General features: G+C 39.0%; 1 protein-coding gene across 1 annotated transcript in view; it reads left to right on the top strand.

Moving 5' to 3' along the window:
- The window catches only part of ntn4 (netrin 4), a 108419-nt gene that overhangs the window by 35030 nt on the left and 46290 nt on the right, over positions 1-27099 (top strand). The window contains exons 3-5 of the mRNA XM_031898913.1: positions 5620-5898; positions 22464-22590; positions 25585-25773. Of these exons, the coding sequence (XP_031754773.1) occupies positions 5620-5898; positions 22464-22590; positions 25585-25773 (595 nt within the window). The remainder of the gene's footprint in view (positions 1-5619; positions 5899-22463; positions 22591-25584; positions 25774-27099) is intronic.

Genomic DNA, 27099 nt, shown 5'->3' with positions numbered 1-27099 from the left:
TATAATCACTGTGTCTAGTAAACACTTGCTATTACAGTGGAATTCTGGGGGAAAACACTAAATTGTGGGTACAAAAGGGTGGTTTGCATGGGTAATTTTGTTTATAAATTAGCCCTAATGTGTGTTATTTCATTGTATTAAGGTGGGAAAGTTTTCCTTACTAATATCTCCAGATAGTTCTAAAATGGGCAAATACAAACTGTGGGGCAGATTTACTAATCCACGAATCCGAATCCCGAAAGGGAAAAAATTGTATTGGAAACAAAAATTTTGCAACTTTTTCGTCGCCCTCGCGATTTTTCGTATTTGTCGCGACTTTTTCGACGCCGTTGCAACTTTATCGTATTTTGCGCAATTATTTCGTCTGCGTCGCAATTTTTCCGTATTGCACGATATTAAACGCCGGAAAAACCAATCAGATTTTTTTCGCGACGGCGGCGAAAAAGTCGCGGAAAATATACGAAAAAGTCGTGGGACATACAAAAAAAACGATCATTACGAAAAAACGCGTTCGGACACTTTTGGTCCATTCGTGGATTAGTACATCTGCCCCTTTGTATATTAAAAAATATAATTCGGTGTAACTGAAGCAAAAAGTTGTAAATAAAAATATGATTAAATGGAACCAGAGGTAAAAGTTGTTGCTCACTATTTCAGTAGGAAGTTGAACAAAATGAATGGTATGTGACACAATGCACCTGGCAAGGTATTTAAGTTTATCTAATTGCACAGCAGAATCTGAGGAATTTTGACATACAGTACATATTTTATGTCAAATCTGCATATGGCAGTGTAACTCATTCAGTAATATATAAGAATTACTCAGTTATCAAATTATATTCAGCAATAAATATTTTTGAGAGTTCATGAAGTTACTGACATTTTTAAGTAAAAGAACAATTTACCAAGCATCTCTAGAACCTGAAAACTATGGAAGTTGTAACTTGTAACTTGTTTAAAGTGTATAGCAGAGCAACCATTCCATAATTTTCCATCCTTATTCGACCATGGGGCACCGTTCTGGAGCCTGAAGTATGGCCTTTTTTTGTTCATTTGCTGGTACAGAAATTAGAGCTCCATTTTGGTAGTAACTAATGCAAATTAATAAAAATGTTCTATAAAGCATCTTATACATTTTTTCATCCCTCTATAAATAAAAGCTAACAAATGACAGTTCTCTTGCTTATATGGTGATCAAAATACTGCATCTTAAACCCCCAGCTGTCTTGGACCAAAATGGTGTAGGTTAAATCACTAAATTTATTTATTTATAAATTACTCTGATTACATAGCAAATAATTAACTCCACCATTTAAAATGTTATTCTTGACCCAACAAAATATATTTTTTTAGTTGTAATATTGGTGTGTAGGCACCATCTCAGTGCATTGTGCCTGAGTCTGAGCTTTCAGAAGAAGCCAGCGCTACGTATCGGAACTGCTTCCAGGTAATCTATTGTTTCTCCTACTCATATGTTACTGGAAGAGTCCCAAGCTGGACTTGGAATTCTTACTATTGAGTAATATCAGTGTCGGACTGGGACCCAGGGGCCCACCAGAAAACCTTAGAACCTAGGCCCGCTTTCCAAACTATTTTTCCTCCTTTCCTCACCCAACCTCTTTATTCTCCTAGTCTCTTTTATTTACATGCTAGCATCTATTCTTCCATCTATTTCTACTCTTTGTTCCCATTAGGAATTAATGACCATCAAACAGGGCAAATGGTCAGGAGCAGGAGGGCCCACTGACACCTGGGCCCACCGGGAGTTTTCCTGGTATCCTGACACTCCGACACTGAGTGCCATTTTGATATCTACTGGGAGCTGCTATCTTGCTGCCTTCCCATTGTTCTGCTGATCGACTGCTGGGAGGGGGGTGATATCACTCCAACTTGCAGCTCAGCAGTAAGTGTGACTGATGTTTATAAGGGCTCTGGTACACGGGGAGATTAGTCGCCCGCGAGCAGGGAGTTTTGCCGCGGGCGACTAATCTCCCCGTGTACCAGAGCCCTAAGAGCACAGGTCACATGGCTGTAGCACCCTGGGAAATAAAGAATATGGCTAAATAAAGAATATGGCCCCCATATGAAATTTCAAAATTAAATATAAAAACATCTGTTTTTCAAAAATGGATTTCAATGCAGGATTCTGCTGTAAAAGCTCTTTTAACTGATGGATTTTGAATGCCATGGCAGTATTCCTTTAATGACACCTGAGCTCTGCACCTCAGCCTGCTGTGGCAAATTGTAGGTATCTACCTATGAAAGGGCTGGAATTAGAAATAAATTAGAAAATGTGAGAATGTGACTTCTGCCTAAGATATCCAACTTGTCCTCCTGCGTCACTTGAATTTTTAGCTGTAGGTTAGACATCCCTGACAATATATCATTTTAACATGATAAAATATGTCCTTTCATCTGCCTCCCCTCAGCCCCCAAGGAGCCTTTTTTATTTTGGGGGCCTAGATCTAATCCCCTTTTCTACCCTAAACCAAACCTGTATGGGTCAATGGTAACACCCTGAGTGAATATTTCTTTATATAGTATATTTTTTCTGGTGAGTAATAAGGTCTAAGAACTGCTTTCATGTAGGTCTGTTGCAGTTAGTTTAAAGTGAAAGGCTGAAAAGTGAAAGTGTTTCTGTTGTAAATAAATATGAATCTTGCTTGTGGATCTGAATAGGCAAATATAATAAAATAGGAAAGTTCGCCTTTCTTTCTCTCAAAAAGCATCAGTTCTGTTATGTGCTCTGTCTCAGATTTTAGCTTTTAAAAAGATAATAGAGAGATTTGTATAAGAAAATCTAGCAATGTATTGGAAACATTTCTATAATAAAGTAAACTGCATAAATGTATATCTGTAGCTACAGAAAGCTGTCTAGCAGTTATAAGAAGTGCAGAAAATGAAACAAATATTTAAAAAGTGGAAATTGCAGCATGACAGTATCACAGAAAGAGGCCAAGATCGGGTATAACACAAAGCAGAAAAGGAAAATGTGTGTAGGGTCTTGTTATTTTTGCAAATGATCCACTCTTAAGTTGAATGGAAACCAATAAAACTGGTCTAATTTAAGCCACATGCAAAGTCCACTTTCAGTTTTAATTTATTACATGCTTGGTCATTAGGGACACAAATGTTAGTAAGATTAAAGGAGTTCAGCAGAATAGTTTCTTCTAATACAGCAGACTTTTAGTTCATGTTTTGATACACTGAGACTTTTATATCCTGCCAGTGATGGATAGGTTTAACAGTTTTCTCATTCATTGCCAAAAAAAGATACAACAGTTGCTGAAAAGATTTGCAGATTTATTTTAAATCATATTATCGAAAACGTATTTCCTGCCCTTCACTTGCAAATCTGATATTGTTTATTTTTGACATGATCATCTATTAGTGAATTGTGTCACATAGTCTGGCTCAAAAAGGTAAAAATATATTACAGGTATACTGCACTCAGCATGCCATTTCCAGATTGGAATTCACAGGTTGCTTATCTGGTGAGGTCTGCAAATGATAGCTGAAGTAGAGGGTCAAATTGTGCCAATCCAATGTGGCCCCATGGCCAACGGTCTTATTATAAAAGGGGCTGAGCAGGCCAAATTTACAGGTGTACTACAAACACTGCCGTTACATATTACAAGTATGGGATTCCTTATTATCCAGAAAGCTCAGAATTACAGGAAAGCCATCTTCCATAGAGTTCATTATAATAATAAAAATAATTTATGCAATTATTTCCTTTTCTGTGTAATAATAAAACAGTACTTTGTACTTCTTGCAACTTCTCGCAACTAAGCTGCAAGAATCCATTTTGGTGGCAAACAATCCTATTGGGTTTATTTAATGTTTAAATGATTTTTAATGGACTTAAGTTATGGAGCTCCAAATTACAGAAAGATCCCATATCTTGAAAACCACAGGTCCCAAGCATTCCGGTTAATAGATCCTTGTGATTAGCAAAAGTTAAGAAAATCTAAATGAAAATAAACACAATAATATACTTCTCTATTTTAACCCCCTCCAATACCTCTATTAAATAGAACTTTTATTTGAGTATGGACCAGGTCCAGGTACCTTTTGGCAGCATATGATAAGGCCCCAGTCTTTCTTTAACTGAAGTCAGTTGGTTATGCAAACATAGCTACAGAAGATCTTTTTCCGTCTATAATGTATAATATATAATATTATTATATATAATATTCTGTCATCATATAATATAATGATGACAGAAGTGATTATTATGAATGTTTTGCTGTTTTGAATTTGTTTACCTAACAGCTTTATATGTAATTAGTAACGTGTATGAATATCTCACAGCATATATAATATGCAGGTCAAGTGTTGAGCCCCTTAAGCTTATATGATACAGGGAAAATAAGTCCATATGTTTAGAGTAGACAGACTGTGTGGCTGGTATATACTGTAGATACCCCCTGGGTATTGCTATTCCTAGCCACAGTTTAGATGGAGAAGTGATTCATACATTGTAATTAGCTACTGGATTATTGTACTGTTTAAACATGGCTTTACATAGCCTCACATTTTTGCCCAGATATTTGGAAATACATCTGCTAAGTCCAGGTCATCAGTGCAGCCCTGCCATCAGAAACCCAATAGTTGTAAAAGATTTAGGTGTAATGCATCCTCTATACTGATCTGATAGCTGTCCTGAATAAATGAAATAAGAGCCTGCACTTTACTTTAATCTGATCCTGATGTGTAATCCTTCTGAGAATAACATTTACTAAAGCTGTTTAATATTTCTTATGCAAAATACAGAGAAATGTTGTATTTGAAACCTTTGTATATAGTTTACCCCTATCATGACAAAGTTGCATTTTGTGCACCAGAAACATGGAATTATTTAAATGCATGCTGCTATATTTGGTATACTGCCATGCAGGGTACCTCTCTATTTATGATATTATTAAAAAAAGCCAAGCATGAATTTTATTTGGGATTTATTAATTTATTAGACAGCACACAGGCAGCATATGGCACACAAGTATGAATAGCACTGCATGACCAATAAGCAATTTTATTTCACCTGTTAATTCTTATATCACCCAGCAACAAGGTGTCTCTGGAAACTATTTTCAAATGTTGGCTGTGTCATGTTAGTAAATTTTTTTCCATGTTATTCTACCTGTACGTCGGTACCAGGGGTTGTCCCATACTACAACTGTGCAGTTTAGCATTTACAAAAGGCAAATGAACACAGATTAATATCAACCACTTGCAGCTCAATTAAGGCAAGGGCACACAAAGCATTTGCTTTGCTTCTCTCCATCTGTATTTTGTAGCCAGGCAGAGAGAAGCAGATTCGTTCCTATACGCTTGTTGGTTTCCATTCACTACCATGTTTAGCTGCACTAACAGGCACAGCTTTAGCCCTAATGCAGATACATGGAGCCAATCTCTGCTCCACTCCTTGTAGCTGCACTTACTGCAGGAAAAGACATACAGAAGCAGAAAGAGGGACTCATTTGAAGGATGGTTAGAATGTGACTCAAATATCACAATATATATCAAATATAATTTAATGCTAATAATGAGTTTTTGTTGTGCAATATCTATTATCTTATTGTCTGATTAAATCTTCAGTGTGCCCCTGTTTTATAGGTTATATATCGTACTATGTCACCACCATATTCAGCTCAAGACCCTTACAGCAAAGAGGCACAAGATCAGCTAAAGATCACCAACCTCCGAGTGCAACTGCTGAAGCAACAAGCATGTCCATGCCAGGAGAAGAACTCTGACATTAAACCTCAGTATTTTACACACTACGCTGTCTACGATTTTATTGTAAAGGGCAGCTGCTTTTGCAATGGACATGCAGACCACTGTGTTGCTGCAGATGGTTTTCGGCAAGTCAGAACAACAAGCAAAATACAGGTGGTAAGTGTACAAATTATGAGTTTGTATAGAAATGTTATGTATTTTGCAGAATCATTGTGCATGCACATCTAACATTTTGCACAAACCCTACTTAGATGGGACTGTGGTAGTGATGTATATAGACACACTTATTCATATAGGTATATGTATACAGCAAATGCCCTATAAATGTATATTAATCAGAGCTATCTCTAGAGTGATGTGATCATGTAAAATAACACTGTATACAGAGGCACAGAGAGCCAGCTGTAGGCTGGAAATAAAGGATTGCAGGTATAGTAAATCAATGTGATAGAAGTGTGGCAAGGTGGAGACAATATGCCTCTATATAAGTGTTTGTGAATCTGTGTTGAAGTACGTCCCCCAGCACAAACCAACAGCTGAAGGTTGCCCGAGAGGTGTAGTACAGTAGAAGAAGTGCTATAGGTTGGACTGCCCCACTTATATAAATAATGGGGCACCATAAAGTCTGTTTTACCCTGGGCCACACCACAAATAGTGGGGCGTATTTATTAACATTGGAGACAAACATCACCAGTGATGTTGCCGATAGAAACCAATCAGCAATTGGATTGAAACAGTTACCTGCACGTTAGAAAATATAGAAAATATTTATAAATATCTTATAATCATGTAAAATTTGTAATAAGCATATATTGGAATTTGTTTCTCTCAATAGCTTTGGCATTGTCTGAAAGGAGTTTGTGTGTTCTACACGTGGGTTTCCTCCTTTTTTCAAAAACACACATGCAGGGTAATTGGCTTCTCATAAAAAGTTGCCCTGTTGTGGTATGAATGTGATAGGGACCTTATATTGTAAGCTTTACTGTGAAAGGCACTGAATGACGTATAATCTCTGTAAAGTAAATGTTTTGGCTGTATTTAAATAAAAGTGATCAAAAATTTTATTTTTTGGTTTACAACCCCTATAATACTTGCATTGCTGGGAGGTCAGCCATACTTTTCCTGTAAATTACATCCTTATATAACGGTGCTTAGTAATATTAATCAATTCTAATCAGTTTTTTATCATGTAATATGTCAACTTACTGAAATGTGTGTATAATTTTATAAGTACTTATACGTACGGCTATTAAATATTGTTGCCTTAGCAAAACATAATCATCACCCCATAATAAATGATTTGGGACAATGGCTACAAAAACAATATACCTTGTAGCATAATTATACAGGTATATGTTACATTTCTAAACAACTTTCTAGTATATATTCATTAAATATTTTCAGTGATTTTAGTTATTTGTAAAATCTGTAATTGCTATTAAATGCAAGTTCTGTCTGTTTCTTACAATCCCCTCCTCTCCTTTTCCTGACTATTCATACCATTGAAATATTGTAGAAGTAGTCAGCTCCTCTCCAGTCAAGACTCCAATTCCCACAATGCCCTGCATGTTCTGTCATTCTAAAAACTGGAATTTTTGCTTGAGGAGAGTTGATTTCTGATACATTATTTTTGTAGTCAGAGAAGGCAGTTTCAAAGAACAGACAGTACAGATTTCCAAAGCAATTTTTATTTTACAAATAACATTATATAACCATAAAGGAAAGTGTCTTAGAATTAGGGATGCACTGAATTCACTTTTTTGGATTCTGCCGAACCCCCGAATCCTTCGTAAAGGATTTGGCCAAATACCGAATCCTAATTAGTATATGCGAATTAGGTTTTGGAAGGGTTAAATGTTGCCACGCACTGAAACATTTTCAACTTCCATGTTTATGTGACAAAAAGTCACATGATTTTTCGGCCAGGACCGTAGATTCAGCCGAATCCTGCCGAAAAAGGCTGAATCTTGGCCGAATACCAAACCGAATCCTGATTGGGTGCATCCCTACTGACTGATATTTTTTTCAGTATGTAAGAAAAAAAAAATTAAGAGGATGTCAGTGAAATATGTAACTATGGAATTGTTGCGAATAGTGTTGGGGACTAAACATCCTTGTTATAGGAAAAGTAACACAAAAAAATTTTAACTAAAAAATCTATTCTACCCTCCCCCAATAATTGCCCTATCCTGAAAACCATTTGTTATTTTGAATGCTTTAGTAGAAAATACCTGTAAAAAACTTGGCTTCCTGTCATTTGAACAAAGGCAATATGGCGATACCAGGGAAAGTATCAGGAGATGCTTCAACTATCGGTGATCGATTGATCGAGCCTAGCCTGACTTCTGTAAGGAGTCAGGCTAGTCTCGATCAATCGATCGCCGCATAGTTGATGCATCTCCCGATACTTTCCCCGGCATGCCGTATCCTTTGTTCAAATGACAGGAAGCCGAGTTTAACAGGTATTTTCTTCTAAAGCATTCAAAATAACAAATGGTTTTCAGGATAGGGCAATTATTGGGGGAGGGTAGAATAGATTTTTTAGTTAAAAAGTTTTAGGGGCTGATTTACTTACCCACGAACGGGTCGAATGGAGTCCGATTGCGTCTTTTTCGTAATGATCGGTACTTTGCGATTTTTTCGTATGTTTTGCGATTTTTTCGGATTCTTTACGAATTTTTCGGATCCAATACGATTTTTGCGTAAAAACGCGAGTTTTCCTATCCATTACGAAAGTTGCGTAAAAATTTGCGCATTTTGCGTAGCGTTAAAACTTACGCGAAAAGTTGCGCATTTTTCGTAGCGTTAAGTTTTAACGCTACGAAAAATGCGCAACTTTTCGCGTAAGTTTTAACGCTACGCAAAATGCGCAAATTTTTACGCAACTTTCGTAATGGATAGGAAAACTCGCGTTTTTACGCAAAAATCGTATTGGATCCGAAAAATTCGTAAAGAATCCGAAAAAATCGCAAAACATACGAAAAAGTCGCAAAATATTCGTTTTCAAGTCGGAACTTTTCCAATTCGGGTCGGATTCGTGGGTTAGTAAATCAGCCCCTTAGTGTTACTTTTCCTTTAAAACATTTTTTAACGCAGTTTCTTTTCTACTCCTTAAGGTTTATCTACTAAATTGGATTAACATGCAATGTGCAAAAACAGCTGTGCCCTCTGTTTCTTGCACCAGCTCTTTCAGGCACTGCTCTTTGTACCATTAAAGAGTTTATTAACTTATGGCCTCAGCTTGAACCAATTTTGTGCACTCCTGTGTGCCAAACACACATGAGCCCTGTACTAAGCGTTTGTTCTCCTAAGTGTTGCACTTATTGTATCTAAAACTGCCCATGCACTTCCAGATTTGCTCATATGACAAGGTTGCCAAACAAGTGAATATACCCTAATTATTGCCACCCGTGTGCAAATCAGGCTTAACCGATCATTGTCCCTGAGGCCAAACATTGCATTATGAACTGGAGAAACAGGGACCAAAACAACACGCCAATGGAGTCCTTCTCCAATTGCTATCTGGTTCATTTTCAGGCAGATACTGGTTAGACGGGCTCTTTGGTGGGCTCTATACAAAGGCCAGTAGGCTGCTGACTTTGTCTGAAGGGACCAAGGAGGCAGCTTTTAAAGGAGAAGGAAAGGCTAGTAAAGAGTTAATCTCAAGCTGCAGGCTTACCTTCAGTTGTCTCAATAGTGCCCTTAAAGGAGAAGGAAAGGCTAAGTCACTTGGGGGTGCCAAAATGTTAGGCACCCCCAAGTGACTTAGAACGCCTACCTTGTACCCCGGGCTGGTGCCCCTGTACGGAGGGAACAGCACCAGCCCGGGGCACCTGTAGACACCGCTTCCTCCTTCCTTTGCGCGCTGCCGGCGAAATCCGCCGGCCGGCGCATGCGAGGAGGAAGGAGGAAGCGCCGGCAGCTACCCCGGGCTGGTGCTGTTCCCTCCGTACAGGGGCACCAGCCCGGGGTAAAAGGTAGGCGTTCTAAGTCACTTGGGGGTGCCTAACATTTTGGCACCCCCAAGTGACTTAGCCTTTCCTTCTCCTTTAAGTCTCACCATATTTCACCTGTTTAGAAGATCAGAAGCCAAACAGGAAAAAAAATGCTGAGCTGTGTAGAGAAGATTCCCATAATGCAACGCTCCTCCCCAGACTTGGCGACTTGGACTGTAGGCAGGGCATGCGCACAAGCAGGAGTGTCTGGTTGCCATGGCGACGGAGCCGCAGGAGAGCGGGGAGCGGTGCTGCTGGGATCCCTGCTATTTAACCCCTGCTCTTTAACCCCTTCCTGTGCCACTTGTATTGCCTGTGGTAGGAGATTTAAATCCAAGCCTCCTGCTAAATTCAGTGACATGCACACCGACGGCAGGTGCGGGGATCAGACGGGGGGGAGAGCCGGGGGGGCAGATGCAGGAATCGGAGGGGGGGGTGGTTGTGTGAGGCGGCAGGCAGCTGCTGAGGCAATGGGGGGGGTTGGTGAGCCAACAGTTTATGCGATCGGAGGGGGGGGGGGTTGTGTGAGGCGGCAGGCAGCTGCTGAGGCGATCGGATGGGGGGTTGGTTGAGCAGCTGATGCGATCGGAGGGGGGGGGTGAGGCGGCAGGCAGCTGCAGAGGCGATCGGAGGGGGGGGGGTTGGTTGAGCCGGCAGCTAATGCGATCAGAGCCACTGAGGCGATCATGGGGGATAAGGGGGGGTGGGGTTGGTGAACGGCAGCTGATTCGATTGGAGGGGGGGGCTGGTTTGTGAGCCGGCTGAACATGCTGGACAAGATGGCGGCGCTGTTCACTGAAACAAGTATGTAGGTTCTAGTATGTGTATCTCTGTAAATCTTTCATTAGGCAAGCCAGGAATATAGCGTTTTTACACAGCAATAGTAGTACTATTTAATAGTGTGCTAAATAGATTTTGACTTTCCTTGTCCTTTAAGGGCAAAAAAGGAACAATGGGCTTAAGGCACAGAATGCTAATAGTGCACAGGAAAGATGTTAAGGGCTCTGGCACACGGGGAGATTAGTCGCCCGCGAACAGGGAGTTTTGCCGCGGGCGACTAATCTCCCTGTGTGCCAGAGCCCTAAAGGGTTGTTTGACCCTTTGAGGTCAAACAGTTGTCCAGTGGTTCTAAATGAATGAACTTATAAACCACCCCTATTCTGCTTTCATATTTCCGGTACAGACATACCTAAAGCTTTGTAGCTGTAGAGAAAGGGTTAGGGGTTATGTTTGAACCAATAGTCAAATAAAACCTAAAGTTACAATGAAACCCACAAACGTCTTTTTTTAAACATTTCCCTTAACAATACTGGTTAAAAGCTGTTAGTTCTGTCTAAATCTAATAAACTGTTTTTCAGAACAGGCATTTTTGTTTGCTGCTTTTGCAGCCTAGAGCTTTCAGGAGGCAGTGAAGTTAGAGCTGGTGGTGCAATATGGCTATCCCTGAACTGCAAACAATAGAATTCTTATGCTCTGACAGTGATCTGCTTGTTCTGTCTGGTTATTGTACAGAAGTGTCCAGAGACTCATTCAAACTTTAAGCAGAATAGAAACATACAAGAACCTGACAGGAGCAATTGTGTCCCCTTAACAGAATTATGAACTTGTAACAGTGAACACACTTTGGAAATAACATTGGCTGATTACACACTCCATCAGAATACAAATGGTTTATGATTCACTGACGGAATCCATCTGTTCTAATCCCTTTAAATCTGATCTAAGGCAGATGTGATTTTGTACTATGAAAACAATTGAAAAAGTCAAATTAAAGGAAGGCTGCACCCATTTTATTAAGTGAACATATTCATTTTAAAGGACATGTAAAGCCTACATTTGCCTACGATGTATATCAGTTGGGCATGTCTCCCCCACCCAAATGGCATCATTTGTACTGCATATATCCCCTCCGCTTGCCAGCACCATCTCATTTTCCTAATGCAAATAGAAGCTTTCACCTGGTGGCCATATTCCCTCTGATACATAATCAGATACATTTAACTCTGCAAACAGCATACACACAGAGACCCTTATTCAGCATACATTTCATCAAGAATACAGGCTCACACAGGCACAACTGTCTTTGATAAAAGTTCTGCTTTGTTTGAGCACTGTAATGGTAAAGCTGAGCACAGGAGAGTTGGTTGGGAGAGAAAAAATTGAAGCAGACAGCTAGAGCTGAGTCTCTATAGGAACCAGCAATGCCATCTCTTTACTGGCTGCTAGACTGAGGGCGTGTCTAGTAATCTGAACTTAGAACAACTGAGCATGCCCACAAGCCAGGAATCAAAGCATATTCCTGAGGGAGGGGCCGAGTGGGTTACAGGAGGAGAAGCAAATCTAAGTGATTAAGGGGATGTTGCAGCTTTACTATTAACCTCTGGACAACCAGTGTGGCAGGTATTGAAAGATTTCATGGAGGCTGTTCACAGATTAAATTTTTGTGTGTGGGATTTACATGTCTTTTAACATTAATTTATGGGCCCTTTAGTGCACAGCCATCTTTGCCACCGTGTCATTTCACAGTGTTTTTACCTGGAAGCCTGAAAGAAAAGTTCAGGATTGTTCAAGTGAGGGTGCCACACAAATGCACACATTTCCATTGCAAAATAGAAAACATTCAATATAGCAGAGAACTCAGATGGTCCTATTTGTATGCATTGCATTTTTAATATTTAAACAGTAAAGTATCTTCTATTTTTTATCACTGATCCATGCTGTTCACTTGGCAATGCTGTCCATTTAAAGTCAAGTGAAGGAATATTTATGTTTCCACTAATACAGTATCCCCATATGCATAGAGGCCAGTAAGGTATTCTACACCATCTGAAATACATCATTGTAGAAAACAAGCCTTGTGCCAAACCTCTAGCTTCCCCTAAACAGCATTAGAGCAGAAATTACAAACATAATTGCTTAAATACATCATTTTTTAAACATTATTTTAAAAATAAATAATAAATTTCAGTATTTGTGGTCAATTCTATTAAATGATATATACCACATTACCTCAATGTTTTACTTTCTTCTTAATATGTGAAATTGAGTTTAATTATACTCTCTGCTATAATACATCATATAAATAGTTTTATGCCTTTGCTACTGGGACATTCTCAGTAGTGTAAGCTGGGGCTTTCATTCTTCTTTATCTGGAAATGTGTACAATAACTGTATAAAGCACCATATACACATGCTTGGGAATAAGTACAGTAGTTAGCAGTTTACTCTGGTTTGATGTCCTGATGAACTGTAACTGTTAAAAAGAAAAACTTGCCAGTCGTGAGTATAGGGATAGTCCTGTCAAGTGAGTGGCACGTCATTTCTCCTAAAACTCCATGGAATGTCATGTGAACTAGGAAACTATTTGTACCAAGCTCTAGACTAACTTCCACTTTTAAATGTTTACTGAGTATGTGAGTTCAGACAGGGTTCAGCAAAACTGAAATTTCTCACACAAGTTCATATACTTATTATACTATTTGTTTATTGTGGGTCCAGATATACATATATATATGTACTAAACAAACAACTCAGGATTATAGTGAAAGTTGCAAAGTCTTTTTACTACAACAATGTAATAATACAGGAAAATCTTATGTAACAAACAACAATGTTTCCAGGCTCCCACCTGTGTGTGTGAGCCAGCTTCTATTCCCTTAAAGGTGTTGCAAATTAAAGGTATTTGAAGATACAGTCCCAATAAACAATATAAACATAAGTACAGTGGCTTGCAAAAGTATTCGGCCCCTTGAACTTTTCCACATTTTGTCACATTACAGCCAGAAACATGAATCAATTTTATTGGAATTCCACGTGAAAGACCAATACAAAGTGGTGTACACGTGAGAAGTGGAACGAAAATCATACATGATTCCAAACATTTTTTACAAATAAATAACTGCAAAGTGGGGTGTGCGTAATTATTCAGCCCCCTGAGTCAATACTTTGTAGAACCACCTTTTGCTGCAATTACAGCTGCCAGTCTTTTAGGGTATGTCTCTACCAGCTTTGCACATCTAGAGACTGAAATCCTTGCCCATTCTTCTTTGCAAAACAGCTCCAGCTCAGTCAGATTAGATGAACAGCGTTTGTGAACAGCAGTTTTCAGATCTTGCCACAGATTCTCGATTGGATTTAGATCTGGACTTTGACTGGGCCATTCTAACACATGGATATGTTTTGTTTTAAACCATTCCATTGTTGCCCTGGCTTTATGCTTAGGGTCGTTGTCCTGCTGGAAGGTGAACCTCCGCCCCAGTCTCAAGTCTTTTGCAGACTCCAAGAGGTTTTCTTCCAAGATTGCCCTGTATTTGGCTCCATCCATCTTCCCATCAACTCTGACCAGCTTCCCTGTCCCTGCTGAAGAGAAGCACCCCCAGAGCATGATGCTGCCACCACCATATTTGACAGTGGGGATGGTGTGTTCAGAGTGATGTGCAGTGTTTTCCGCCACACATAGCGTTTTGCATTTTGGCCAAAAAGTTCCATTTTGGTCTCATCTGACCAGAGCACCTTCTTTCACATGTTTGCTGTGTCCCCCACATGGCTTGTGGCAAACTGCAAATGGGACTTCTTATGGTTTTCTGTTAACAATGGCTTTCTTCTTGCCACTCTTCCATAAAGGCCAACTTTGTGCAGTGTACGACTAATAGTTGTCCTATGGACAGATTCCCCCACCTGAGCTGTACATCTCTGCAGCTCGTCCAGAGTCACCATGGGCCTCTTGGCTGCATTTCTGATCAGCGCTCTCCTTGTTCGGCCTGTGAGTTTAGGTGGACGGCCTTGTCTTGGTAGGTTTACAGTTGTGCCATACTCCTTCTATTTCTGAATGATCGCTTGAACAGTGCTCCGTGGGATGTTCAAGGCTTTGGAAATCTTTTTGTAGCCTAAGCCTGCTTTAAATTTCTCAATAACTTTATCCCTGACCTGTCTGGTGTGTTCTTTGGACATCATGGTGTTGTTGCTCCCAATATTAGACAACCTCTGAGGCCGTCACAGAGCAGCTGTATTTGTACTGACATTAGATTACACACAGGTGCACTCTATTTAGTCATTAGCACTCATAAGGCAATGTCTATGGGCAACTGACTGCACTCAGACCAAAGGGGGCTGAATAATTACGCACATCCCACTTTGCAGTTATTTATTTGTAAAAAATGTTTGGAATCATGTATGATTTTCGTTCCACTTCTCACGTGTACACCACTTTGTATTGGTCTTTCACGTGGAATTCCAATAAAATTGATTCATGTTTGTGGCTGTAATGTGACAAAATGTGTCGAAAAGTTCAAGGGGGCCGAATACTTTTGCAAGCCACTGTATGTAGTAAATTGTAAGTTCATATGGAAATAAGTAGCAAAAAAAATAATAATTACAATGTAATGACAATAGATCACAGTACACTAGTGGTTGGTCACAATTCAATATATATATACAGTGGTGTGAAAAACTATTTGCCCCCTTCCTGATTTCTTATTCTTTTGCATGTTTGTCACACAAAATGTTTCTGATCATCAAACACATTTAACTATTAGTCAAAGATAACATAATTGAACACAAAATGCAGTTTTTAAATGAAGGTTTACGTTATTAAGGGAGAAAAAAAACTCCAAATCTACATGGCCCTGTGTGAAAAAGTGATTGCCCCCCTTGTTAAAAAATAACTTAACTGTGGTTTATCAATTTCAATTTTCAATTTCAATATCAATTTCTGTAGTCACCCCCAGGCCTGATTACTGCCACACCTGTTTCAATCAAGAAATCACTTAAATAGGAGCTACCTGACACAGAGAAGTAGCCCAAAAGCACCTCAAAAGCTAGACATCATGCCAAGATCCAAAGAAATTGAGGAACAAATGAGAACAAAAGTAATTGAGATCTATCAGTCTGGTAAAGGTTATAAAGCCATTTCTAAAGCTTTGGGACTCCAGCGAACCACAGTGAGAGCCATTATCCACAAATGGCAAAAACATGGAACAGTGGTGAACCTTCCCAGGAGTGGCCGGCCGACCAAAATTACCCCAAGAGCGCAGAGACAACTCATCCGAGAGGCCCCAAAAGACCCCAGGACAACATCTAAAGAACTGCAGGCCTCACTTGCCTCAATTAAGGTCAGTGTTCACGACTCCACCATAAGAAAGAGACTGGGCAAAAACGGCCTGCATGGCAGATTTCCAAGGCGCAAACCACTTTTAAGCAAAAAGAACATTATGGCTCGTCTCAATTTTGCTAAAAAACATCTCAATGATTGCCAAGATCAATATCTTGTGGACCGACGAGACAAAAGTTGAACTTTTTGGAAGGTGCGTGTCCCGTTACATCTGGCGTAAAAGTAACACAGCATTTCAGAAAAAGAACATCATACCAACAGTAAAATATGGTGGCGGTAGTGTGATGGTCTGGGGTTGTTTTGCTGCTTCAGGACCTGGAAGGCTTGCTGTGATAGATGGAACCATGAATTCTACTGTCTACCAAAAAATCCTGAAGGAGAATGTCCGGCCATCTGTTCGTCAACTCAAGCTGAAGCGATCTTGGGTGCTGCAGCAGGACAATGACCCAAAACAAACCAGCAAATCCACCTCTGAATGGCTGAAGAAAAACAAAATGAAGACTTTGGAGTGGCCTAGTCAAAGTCCTGACCTGAATCCTATTGAGATGTTGTGGCATGACCTTAAAAAGGCGGTTCATGCTAGAAAACCCTCAAATAAAGCTGAATTACAACAATTCTGCAAAGATGAGTGGGCCAAAATTCCTCCAGAGCGCTGTAAAAGACTCGTTGCAAGTTATCGCAAACGCTTGATTGCAGTTATTGCTGCTAAGGGTGGCCCAACCAGTTATTAGGTTCAGGGGGCAATTACTTTTTCACACAGGGCCATGTAGGTTTGGATTTTTTTTCTCCCTAAATAATAAAAACCCTCATTTAAAAACTGCATTTTGTGTTTACTTGTGTTATCTTTGACTAATAGTTAAATGTGTTTGATGAGCAGAAACATTTAAGTGTGACAAACATGCAAAAGAATAAGAAATCAGGAAGGGGGCAAATAGTTTTTCACACCACTGTATATATATATATAATCGAATAGGTCAGCACAGAACTTCTTAAAGAAGAAGGAAAGGCTAAGTCACTTGGGGGTGCCAAAATGTTAGGCACCCCCAAGTGACTTAGATCGCTTACCTTCTACCCCGGGCTGGTGCCCCTGTATGGAGAAAACAGCACCAGCCTGGGGTAGCAGCGATCGATTCCTCCTTCCTCTTTCGCTGCGCACGCATGCGCGGTAGAGTAAAAAGCCGAACTTTAACAGAGAAGTCGGCTTTTTCACTCTACTGTGCATGCGCCGGACTCGGAGTCTAGGAGAAAGGAAGGCGGAAGGAGGAAGCGAATCGCCCCAGGTGCCCCGGGCTGGTGCGGTTTTCTCCTAACAGGGGCACCAGCCCGGGGTACGAGGTAAGCTATTTAAGTCACTTAGCCTTTCCTTCCCCTTTAAACACTCGAACATAGACGGGCCGCTCCACACAGGACTTATGAAAAAAAAAGTTGAGAAAGGTATTGGACCCCTTATCCGGAAAGCCATTATCCATAAAGTTCCGCATTACGGAAAGGCCATCTCCCATAGACTCCATAATTAATCAATAATAAAATAGTACCTTGTACTAAGATATAATTAATCCCTATTGGAGCCAAAACAATCCTAGTGGGATTAATTACTATTTAAATAATTTTTTGAGCAAACTTAAGGTAGGAGATCCGAATTACGGAAAGACCGCTTATCTGGAAAACCCCAGACTCCAAGCATTCTGTTCATGCGTTTTTAATACACAATTGATTGTTTTTGGAATATAACTTGGTGTTGCTGGTCTTTTTTGGATATATATATATACAGACCTGCACACCCTGTAAAAATCTTAACAAATTAATTGTGCACATTATCAGTTCAGTGTATATTTAGTTTGGCTGTGCACTTGCATTTGTATATTGCTACTTTATTATGAACAAGTCTTGATATTTGATATAAGATGCAATGTTTACTGTAGGTCTAGTAACCCATAGCAACCAACATATGTTGCTAATGGTTAATAGACCAGGGCAAATTATTTGCCTTTATTACTTTTCCCAGTAATTGGTATCATTGGTGTGATGCAGGGGTTTGCTTTACTTCATGTATTCTTCAAAGAGTTGAAAATATATTAACTTGAAATATTTGGATGTATCAATTTCAAGGTTTTGGTTGCTTTTATACTGCTTAAACCTGAAACACGTTTCAACAAATATTGTATCAAAATGACAGACTGTCTGGAGGAGGTCCAAGGCTTCTTAGGATAAAGTCCTCAAAAATCACTGCTGGAAGTAATATTCATTGGCAGTTATTTTGATATAAACAAAGCGCTCTGTACAGTGAGAGATCATATAAAGTTGACTGATGAGTGTTTCTTATCAGATATTCCCCTTAGAGCAAAAATTCTGTGATTTACCAAAGCAGTCAGTGTCAAAATATTTCAGATCACTAATCGGTCATGCAACCCCTTACTGCATTCTGGAAGATTAAAGGTAAACAGAGATCATTCCTCAATGTACGAATATAGCAGGCTCCATGCCCCGAGGCCATGCTAGACTTCTAAGTACCTGCATGTACCATCAGAGGCCTTATCTCCACAGAAATTGTTTTTGTGGTGCAAATGATGAAAAGATTAGTAATTCTGATTAACTGACAAAATGAGATTGCCTACATCTAAAAAATACTGTGTTTACATGAAAATACTTTTGAAGTATTGAATTCATTACTGTTAATTAGTATAATCAGCTAAAAAAAGAGGGTATTAAAAAGGCTTCAAGCAATGTCTCCTTATCTAGCAAAATGTGCTCAAAATGTGACCAAATGTGCTTGCAACACATTTTAACTCTAGCACATACTTTTATTTTCATATTTCCCCAGCATACTGGCAGTTACATAGGAAATGTCATAGCTGCTAATATGAAATAAAACTGTCACATAAATAGACGTTATTTGGCCCTACAGCAAATTCATTTTAGGGCCCCCCACAACTTCCAGAAGTTGACCTTTTTCACCAATGTACATTGTACCACTCATTAATTGGGGCTGCTGCTGCCTGAGGCTGTTGCCTTTATAATGCCATACGATAAACAAGTAAATACATTTATGTGTAAAAGTTTCAAGCCAATCCCTGCCAAAGTCAATGGACTTCCCAATAAAATCCTTTTGGTTCAGAACAGACAGTTAAAATACTCCAGTGGTGATAGGTAAGGGATTGAACAAACAAAACTGTATATAGTGTAGTATTTTGTTTTTAACAATACACCCTTTGTGATTGAAAGTGCAGACACAACATACGGTAAAACTTGTGAACTGTGGAGAAGCGAAGGGTCAGACCTTAAAACCAACCAATAAGTACAGAAGCCAGTGTTTGGACCTTACCAAAAACTAAGTTTGCTTACCAAGGGTAATTATATACAGTGGTGTGAAAAACTATTTGCCCCCTTCCTGATTTCTTATTCTTTTGCATGTTTGTCACACTTAAATGTTTCTGATCATCAAAAACCGTTAACTATTAGTCAAAGATAACATAATTGAACACAAAATGCAGTTTTTAAATGAAGGTTTACATTATTAAGGGATAAAAAAAACTCCAAATCTACATGGCCCTGTGTGAAAAAGTGATTGCCCCCCTTGTTAAAAAATAACTTAACTGTGGTTTATCAATTTCAATTTTCAATTTCAATATCAATTTCTGTAGTCACCCCCAGGCCTGATTACTGCCACACCTGTTTCAATCAAGAAATCACTTAAATAGGAGCTACCTGACACAGAGAAGTAGCCCAAAAGCACCTCAAAAGCTAGACTTCATGCCAAGATCCAAAGAAATTGAGGAACAAATGAGAACAAAAGTAATTGAGATCTATCAGTCTGGTAAAGGTTATAAAGCCATTTCTAAAGCTTTGGGACTCCAGCGAACCACAGTGAGAGCCATTATCCACAAATGGCAAAAACATGGAACAGTGGTGAACCTTCCCAGGAGTGGCCGGCCGACCAAAATTACCCCAAGAGCGCAGAGACAACTCATCCGAGAGGCCACAAAAGACCCCAGGACAACATCTAAAGAACTGCAGGCCTCACTTGCCTCAATTAAGGTCAGTGTTCACGACTCCACCATAAGAAAGAGACTGGGCAAAAACGGCCTGCATGGCAGATTTCCAAGGCGCAAACCACTTTTAAGCAAAAAGAACATTATGGCTCGTCTCAATTTTGCTAAAAAACATCTCAATGATTGCCAAGACTTTTGGGAAAATATCTTGTGGACCGACGAGACAAAAGTTGAACTTTTTGGAAGGTGCGTGTCCCGTTACATCTGGCGTAAAAGTAACACAGCATTTCAGAAAAAGAACATCATACCAACAGTAAAATATGGTGGCGGTAGTGTGATGGTCTGGGGTTGTTTTGCTGCTTCAGGACCTGGAAGGCTTGCTGTGATAGATGGAACCATGAATTCTACTGTCTACCAAAAAAATCCTGAAGGAGAATGTCCGGCCATCTGTTCGTCAACTCAAGCTGAAGCGATCTTGGGTGCTGCAGCAGGACAATGACCCAAAACACAGCAGCAAATCCACCTCTGAATGGCTAAAGAAAAACAAAATAAAGACTTTGGAGTGGCCTAGTCAAAGTCCTGACCTGAATCCTATTGAGATGTTGTGGCATGACCTTAAAAAGGCGGTTCATGCTAGAAAACCCTCAAATAAAGCTGAATTACAACAATTCTGCAAAGATGAGTGGGCCAAAATTCCTCCAGAGCGCTGTAAAAGACTCGTTGCAAGTTATCGCAAATGCTTGATTGCAGTTATTGCTGCTAAGGGTGGCCCAACCAGTTATTAGGTTCAGGGGGCAATTACTTTTTCACACAGGGCCATGTAGGTTTGGATTTTTTTTCTCCCTAAATAATAAAAACCCTCATTTAAAAACTGCATTTTGTGTTTACTTGTGTTATCTTTGACTAATAGTTAAATGTGTTTGATGATCAGAAACATTTTGTGTGACAAACATGCAAAAGAATAAGAAATCAGGAAGGGGGCAAATAGTTTTTCACACCACTGTATGAGAATAATGATATTATCACCCAGTATAAAATGAATAAGCTATTACTTATATTCAAAAAAGTTCTAGTTAAACTACAACTCCCCCACTGTTTAATAGTGCACAGGTGTGTATTCAAAAAAGTTCTTCTAAGGCTGATGCCACACTGAGCGTATGGCGTATATTTTCGGTAGGGTATATTCAGCATCCTGATTCCCTTCTACTGACAATCCCAAGCTGCTAGAGAGTTCCTTCTGCCAGAAGCTTGGGACTGGCATATAGTTTTGCTGCTTCTGTCACTTAGCCAACAGCGTTGGAGTATTCTATCTGCCTTTATAATGCCCCCTTTCACCCCGTAGGTGGGGGATATCGGGAGAAGATCCGCTCGCTTGGCAACATCGCAAAGCGAGCGGATATGAAGGTGTATGGCCACCTTAAGGCATAATGGGTGAATAGCTATGTTGTGTCATAGTCCAATAATCTCTCAATAACAGTGCCAAAAACCTTCTACTGTGTTCTTGATATCCCACATGTGCTGTCACCTGTGCATCTGCCTTAGTTATTGGTTTGCCCCAGTTAATTGGAAGTTATTACTAGGGCTTTGAATTATCCTTATATTGTGTGCTTTTTATCCCATTAAAATGATAGATTGTAAATAGCAGAGAGCTTCTTCTTCCCCTAATGTCTGTATTATAGTGCACTTACTTTGAAATTTGAAAGGAATAATGTACCACCAGACTTTAAAACTTTGGGGCATTATAAATGACTAAAGAGTTCTGCAAGCATATGTAAGTGCCAGATTATGTGTTATAATGTAGGACATTTTAATATTGTGCAATAGTTTCGAGCATTTAATAGTTCAATACATAGGTATATAATGTGCCAGTTGCTTCCCTGTGGCACTTATTTCAGGTATGGCACTTTGAATAAACTATACAATTTAGATCTGGTATAGATTTGCTACAGTTCTAATCACCCATAGCAACCAGTTAACTAAACTGGTAACCTGTCTCAAACAAATATGGGAAAGTTTTTATTACATATGGGGGAATATGTAAAGCATCTGATTATGTACAGTTTTTTATATCTTTAGCTGCACTGTTTATGTTTTATTGAAGTACATTACAAATATATGCCCAGGCTTATTTACTAAAGATTTTGAGTGCATTGTGCAAAATGAAAAGTGCAATTTCATAATGTTTTTTTACCCAGAGTAGCGTTTTCTCATAATTCCTGTAGAGTATGTGTAACGTCTGAACCTATGCTGCACAAGTCTGTTGTGTGTCGCAAATAAAGACACAGTGTTATATGGTGTATGTCAGTAATCTCCAACCAATGGTTCGTGAGCAACCTGTTGCTCACCAACCCCTTGGATATTGCTCTCAGTGTCCCCAAACCTGGTAGTTATTTTTTAATTCCTGACTTGGTGGCAAGAATAAAAACAAGATTTACTGCCAAATAAAGCCTCCTGTAAGCTGATAGTGTGCATAGAGGCTGCCTAATAGCCAATCTTAGCCCTTATTTGGCACCTCCATGAACTTTAATGATGCTTGTGTTGCTCTCCAAATCTTTTTACAATTGACTGTGGCTCACGAGTAAGAAATGTTGGGGACCCCTGGCTTATGTATATTCTTTGTCAATGCAGGTCCATGGAAGGTGCATTTGCAAGCACAACACTGCCGGTCCACACTGTGAACACTGTGCACCGCTTTACAATGATCAGCTGTGGGAAGCTGCAAATGGTAAAACTGGGGAAGCTAACACCTGCAAAAGTAAGTGACCTTTCTCTTGTATATGATCAGTATATTTTGCGTTAGGATAGTTTGCATATCCCTAATTTTGTATTTGTGCAGCCATCTTGTTCTTTAAAGTAAGGGGCTGAATTAAGCAGTGAAGAAGAAGAAGTTTTGAAAGGTTTATTGCCTCAAAAAATGAGTACTGTGACACACATGTGACTGACATTTAGAATACTGCTTAATATTCTGTATCAGATAAATAAAAGAATGAGTGCATAACCTTTGTTTCATTATAATGCTTGTCCCCTCATTGAATTTACCATAAGTTTCTTTACTGGCAATTGATGAGGTGTTTCATGTAATAATTAAATGAGTGCGCAATACAGCAGCTATATAACATAATACTATATCACTTGTGCAGCCCTCACTATGCCCTCACGCAGGTAATCACTTAGTAAGTTTGTGGGTAGTTGGTAGCTATCCGCCTGTGGTGAAGATAACCTGAAACTGTACCCAGTGATGAAACTTTGGCAAGGAGGTGCAAGACAGACACATACATAAACCGTACTGACAATTTCCTTTGGATTGTGAATTAACGAGAAACAGTTTTAGTATAACTTTAATAAACAGGGGTTTATATATTAAAAATGGGGAAGTAACTTAGCTGATTGGCTGCTATACTGCAGTGTGCTGAGAGCTATCTTCTGTAACCTACTAGAGTTTTTAAAAACATTTTGTTAAAGTAGCTCAAAAGGTAACTTAAAAAGTCACATTACTTCTATTTGTATAAGTGTATAATGGAAATACTTGCACTAGATGCAATATGTTCCCTTTAACCATTTGCTAGCTAAAGTATCCCACACTTTGTGCTATAAACTTTATTGCGTTGTATTACTGTAGAAGTAAAGCACAAATACCTGCTGTATAATAATATAACTACAGCTTAGGGAACAAAAACTGAAACTGAGATCCTCATAGCTGGGACTGGGACTTCTGACCCCTTATGATACAGTGAAGATACAAAAATAAAATAATAAAGTTGACCTGTAAATTATAAAGCTTATTAGTTTAATAATAACAAAATAGCAGAATACCATGTACTTATTGTATGTATTGTACACTATGTGGATCCTGGAATGCTAATCTCATTATTGTTTTTCACTGTATTGGCCAAAAAGTACCATTCTTATTTATTAAGCTTCTGATGCACGGCTGCTGTGCCATACTTTACATTCCATCTCTTGCTTAACAGTTGAATTATGTTATTGTAACCTTTATATTGTATCCTCAGCTCCTATTGTCTTTTACTGTACAAACCCATCTATTCTTCACCTGTTTTACATGTATCCATAATTAAAATCCTTTAGGCAGAAACAAGAAATTCTGCTGTGGCTGCGGAATGCTCCCTTTTGTAAACAGCTGATCTTATGTTGCATAAATGTGCTTTTTACGTCTGTGGACATTAAGACCTAGAAAAAACTATTTGTGGAATGCTTTCTTGTGTTACCAATTAACCTTGACAAAGCCACAGAAGGATACAGAATATTTTGTATTCCCATGACAGTATTAACTTGTTATTGTACTTAACCTTTTTGCTACACAATTATGTTTCTGTTAATTTCATAAAACAACTTTGCATCCTTCAAAGCTGGCATTTTATGGTTATAATAACGTTTATTGTTATAGTCATATAATAATATGGTTATGAATGTAAATTTTTTGTTCTTTCCATAGCACAGGTTTCCATTGAAACCATGAAGTCATAGCATTTGACATGGTCCCAACAAGTGAACTCAGCTGCAAAGTCACTTTACCCAGCCTGCAGGGTAACCAAGAGCAAAAGGCCACCTTAAATACATTATTTTACATTCATAGGTTATTAGGGGTCATTTAAGACCCCAGCCCCCCCCCCCTTTAGTGCTCATTTACTAAGCACTTGTGCCCCCCCCCCCTTTTGGATGTGCTCTGCACTGAGTGCTAGGTGATAACTCTGTGCCAGGACATTGAGTTTAGCCCTGTCTTTGCTGCCTGCCTTATGGCCCGCATTTGGGCCCTGCCCCTAGGGCAAGTGGTGAGGACAGGGCTGAGCTGTGGTGCTGGTTTCTGCAGGGAATGCCACATTTTTGATTTTGCACACAAAGCAGCAACCCTTGGAGGTGCAAGTGCTGGTAAATGAGCACTGAGGGATGTTTTTTTTACACCCCCTGGGTTGTAAATGACTGATGCAGCATATTCATACTGCCCTTACTGTGTCATATACAGTATAATGATAATGGGGTTTTTCAGGTATTAGCATTTTTTTAGGTGCCTGTTTTATATTTAAAATTATTTTCTCTCAGCGCTGAAAATAAACTCAAGGAAATAAATATGACTTGCATGGTTATGGCACATACCAGAAAACATGGACATCTTTGTTTTGAGGCAACAATCATTTTTGTATGCCATAACCTTTTTCCCAGAAGCAGTACTGAGTGTTTTTGTCTTAGCAACTTTCCTTTAGGAAAAGCTGCCAAGGAAAAGTGCCTAAAAACATCCTGAGTGGAATTGGCTTTTGATCTCTAATACAATGGTCACTTGTGTTGTCAGTCATTGTTCTGCTCCCCAGAGTTACTCTGAATGAAGTAATGAAGCAAACTATGTTTATTAAAATTTTAGGTAGCTGCTATTGGTTTGTATTATAGAGACATAAATATGCACAAATAGTTCATTTTCATCAGTAAAATGAACTGTAGCCACTTAAAGAAGAACAGCTTGTTCCCCCCACTATAAGTCCAGCCATTATATCTGCTACTGCTTTTGCTAAGTTTTTGCCATAAGCATGTTAGGAGGTGGCCTTATTTACTTCTAAATAACTCACAGCTGTGAAAAATAGGCATCATTCCAGCTTTAAAGATTGTGATTTTTATTATATTCCATTTAACCCTAGCTAAAAAAAGGATGAAGTAACCCTGATATATAAATATTGTGAGACTAAACAATGCTGGCTTGTAATTTACTTCCTAGGTTTCCTTTCTTTTACTCTTTTTTCAGAATGTAAATGCAATGGGCATGCCGACAGTTGTCATTTTGATATGGATGTATGGCTGGGTTCAGGAAATCGCACAGGGGGTGTGTGTGATAACTGTCAGCACAATACTGAAGGATCACAATGCCAGAGATGTAAACCTGGATTCTTCCGGGACCTTAAGATGCCATTTTCAGCACCAGATGCCTGCAAAGGTAAGTGTGTCTCTGTCCCTCCACATTTGGTCTAACAAAAAGTCTCTTAATAATGTATGCAAATATGTAGTCCGCTGTCATACAAAATTGTATTTATTTTAGATTTCACTCAGAACAAAACAAGTTATAAAAGTCTGTAAAATGTACCTTATTAACTGTACCCCTGTGAAAGGACTGAACTGAAATTAATACCATGGAAAATATTGATGTTAGATCAAAATTTAGAAGATATCCCACCACTGCTTGCCAATGCTACATCTGCAGTGCTTTGTTTCCCCTCAAGCAGAACTGTCCAGTACCATAAGCATGTGTTTTGTGATGGTTCTGTTTTATTTATTTATTTTTTTTAGCAATCTAAGGGGCACATTTACTTATCCACGAACGCTCCGAGCGTTCATGCTATCGGTCCAATTGTATTAATTAGGTCCACACATTAATTTGTGTTAATATATATATATATATATATTAATAAATAATCTAGAGCTGATTAATCACATGTATGCTATAAAATATACAATATGTTATAATCTTCCCAGCAATGCTAACACTTGCTGCAACTTTAAACAAAAAGACTTGAATTAGGCCCAGACTTAACAAGTGTAGGTGGTCTATATTTAGTGGTCAGAAAAAGCTGCTCGGATAAGTAGTCAAACGTCTTCAATGACTACTCAGCAAGTCCAGTTGCTTTAGATTTACTTATACTAGATATACCATGAACTGGATGATTGAAAATCTTCATAGTCACACAGTTACCACTGTATTGTATTTGTATAATTTATAATGTAATTTATGTAAATGATCAAAAACCTCAACCCTGTAACTGGTCAGTGCATGACAGGAAATATAATCCACATCTAATAACATTCCATCTGTCCGTTCTCTGCTGTACGGTTCTTGATAGCTTCTAGTTCTTTATTAGCTAATAGTAACCAAGCCAAACTTGAATCCATGCCAAACTTGAATCCATGCCAAACTAAATAAACTGATTGTTACAGTGGATGGTGTAGGTGGCATGCTTTTTGATACACCTTCTTTATCACTAGTGATAATCTGAGATACTACTAGCATTTATCAACCCTCTTTTAATCTTTTTAATATATTTCTAACAGTAGTTTATTTAAATGAGCATACGTCAAAGGCTTACCTGTATCATTTGCCATTTCAGATTTTATTCATTGGTTGTATCTCTTATGGTATTTTCAAGGGTCTCAAGGGCAAGGGCAACTTGAGAAAGTGCTCCATGCCACTAAGAAACAAGAGTAAATCTGCAAGCCCAAGACTTCTAGTGAGAAGTCACAAGGAATGTGGCCAATGCAGCTTGCAGCT

This window comes from Xenopus tropicalis, chromosome 3 (assembly GCF_000004195.4).
Source record: "Xenopus tropicalis strain Nigerian chromosome 3, UCB_Xtro_10.0, whole genome shotgun sequence".
Lineage (NCBI taxonomy): Eukaryota > Metazoa > Chordata > Amphibia > Anura > Pipidae > Xenopus > Xenopus tropicalis.
The sequence above is the reverse complement of the archived record's forward strand: the minus strand, read 5'-3'. Positions and strand labels throughout refer to the sequence as shown.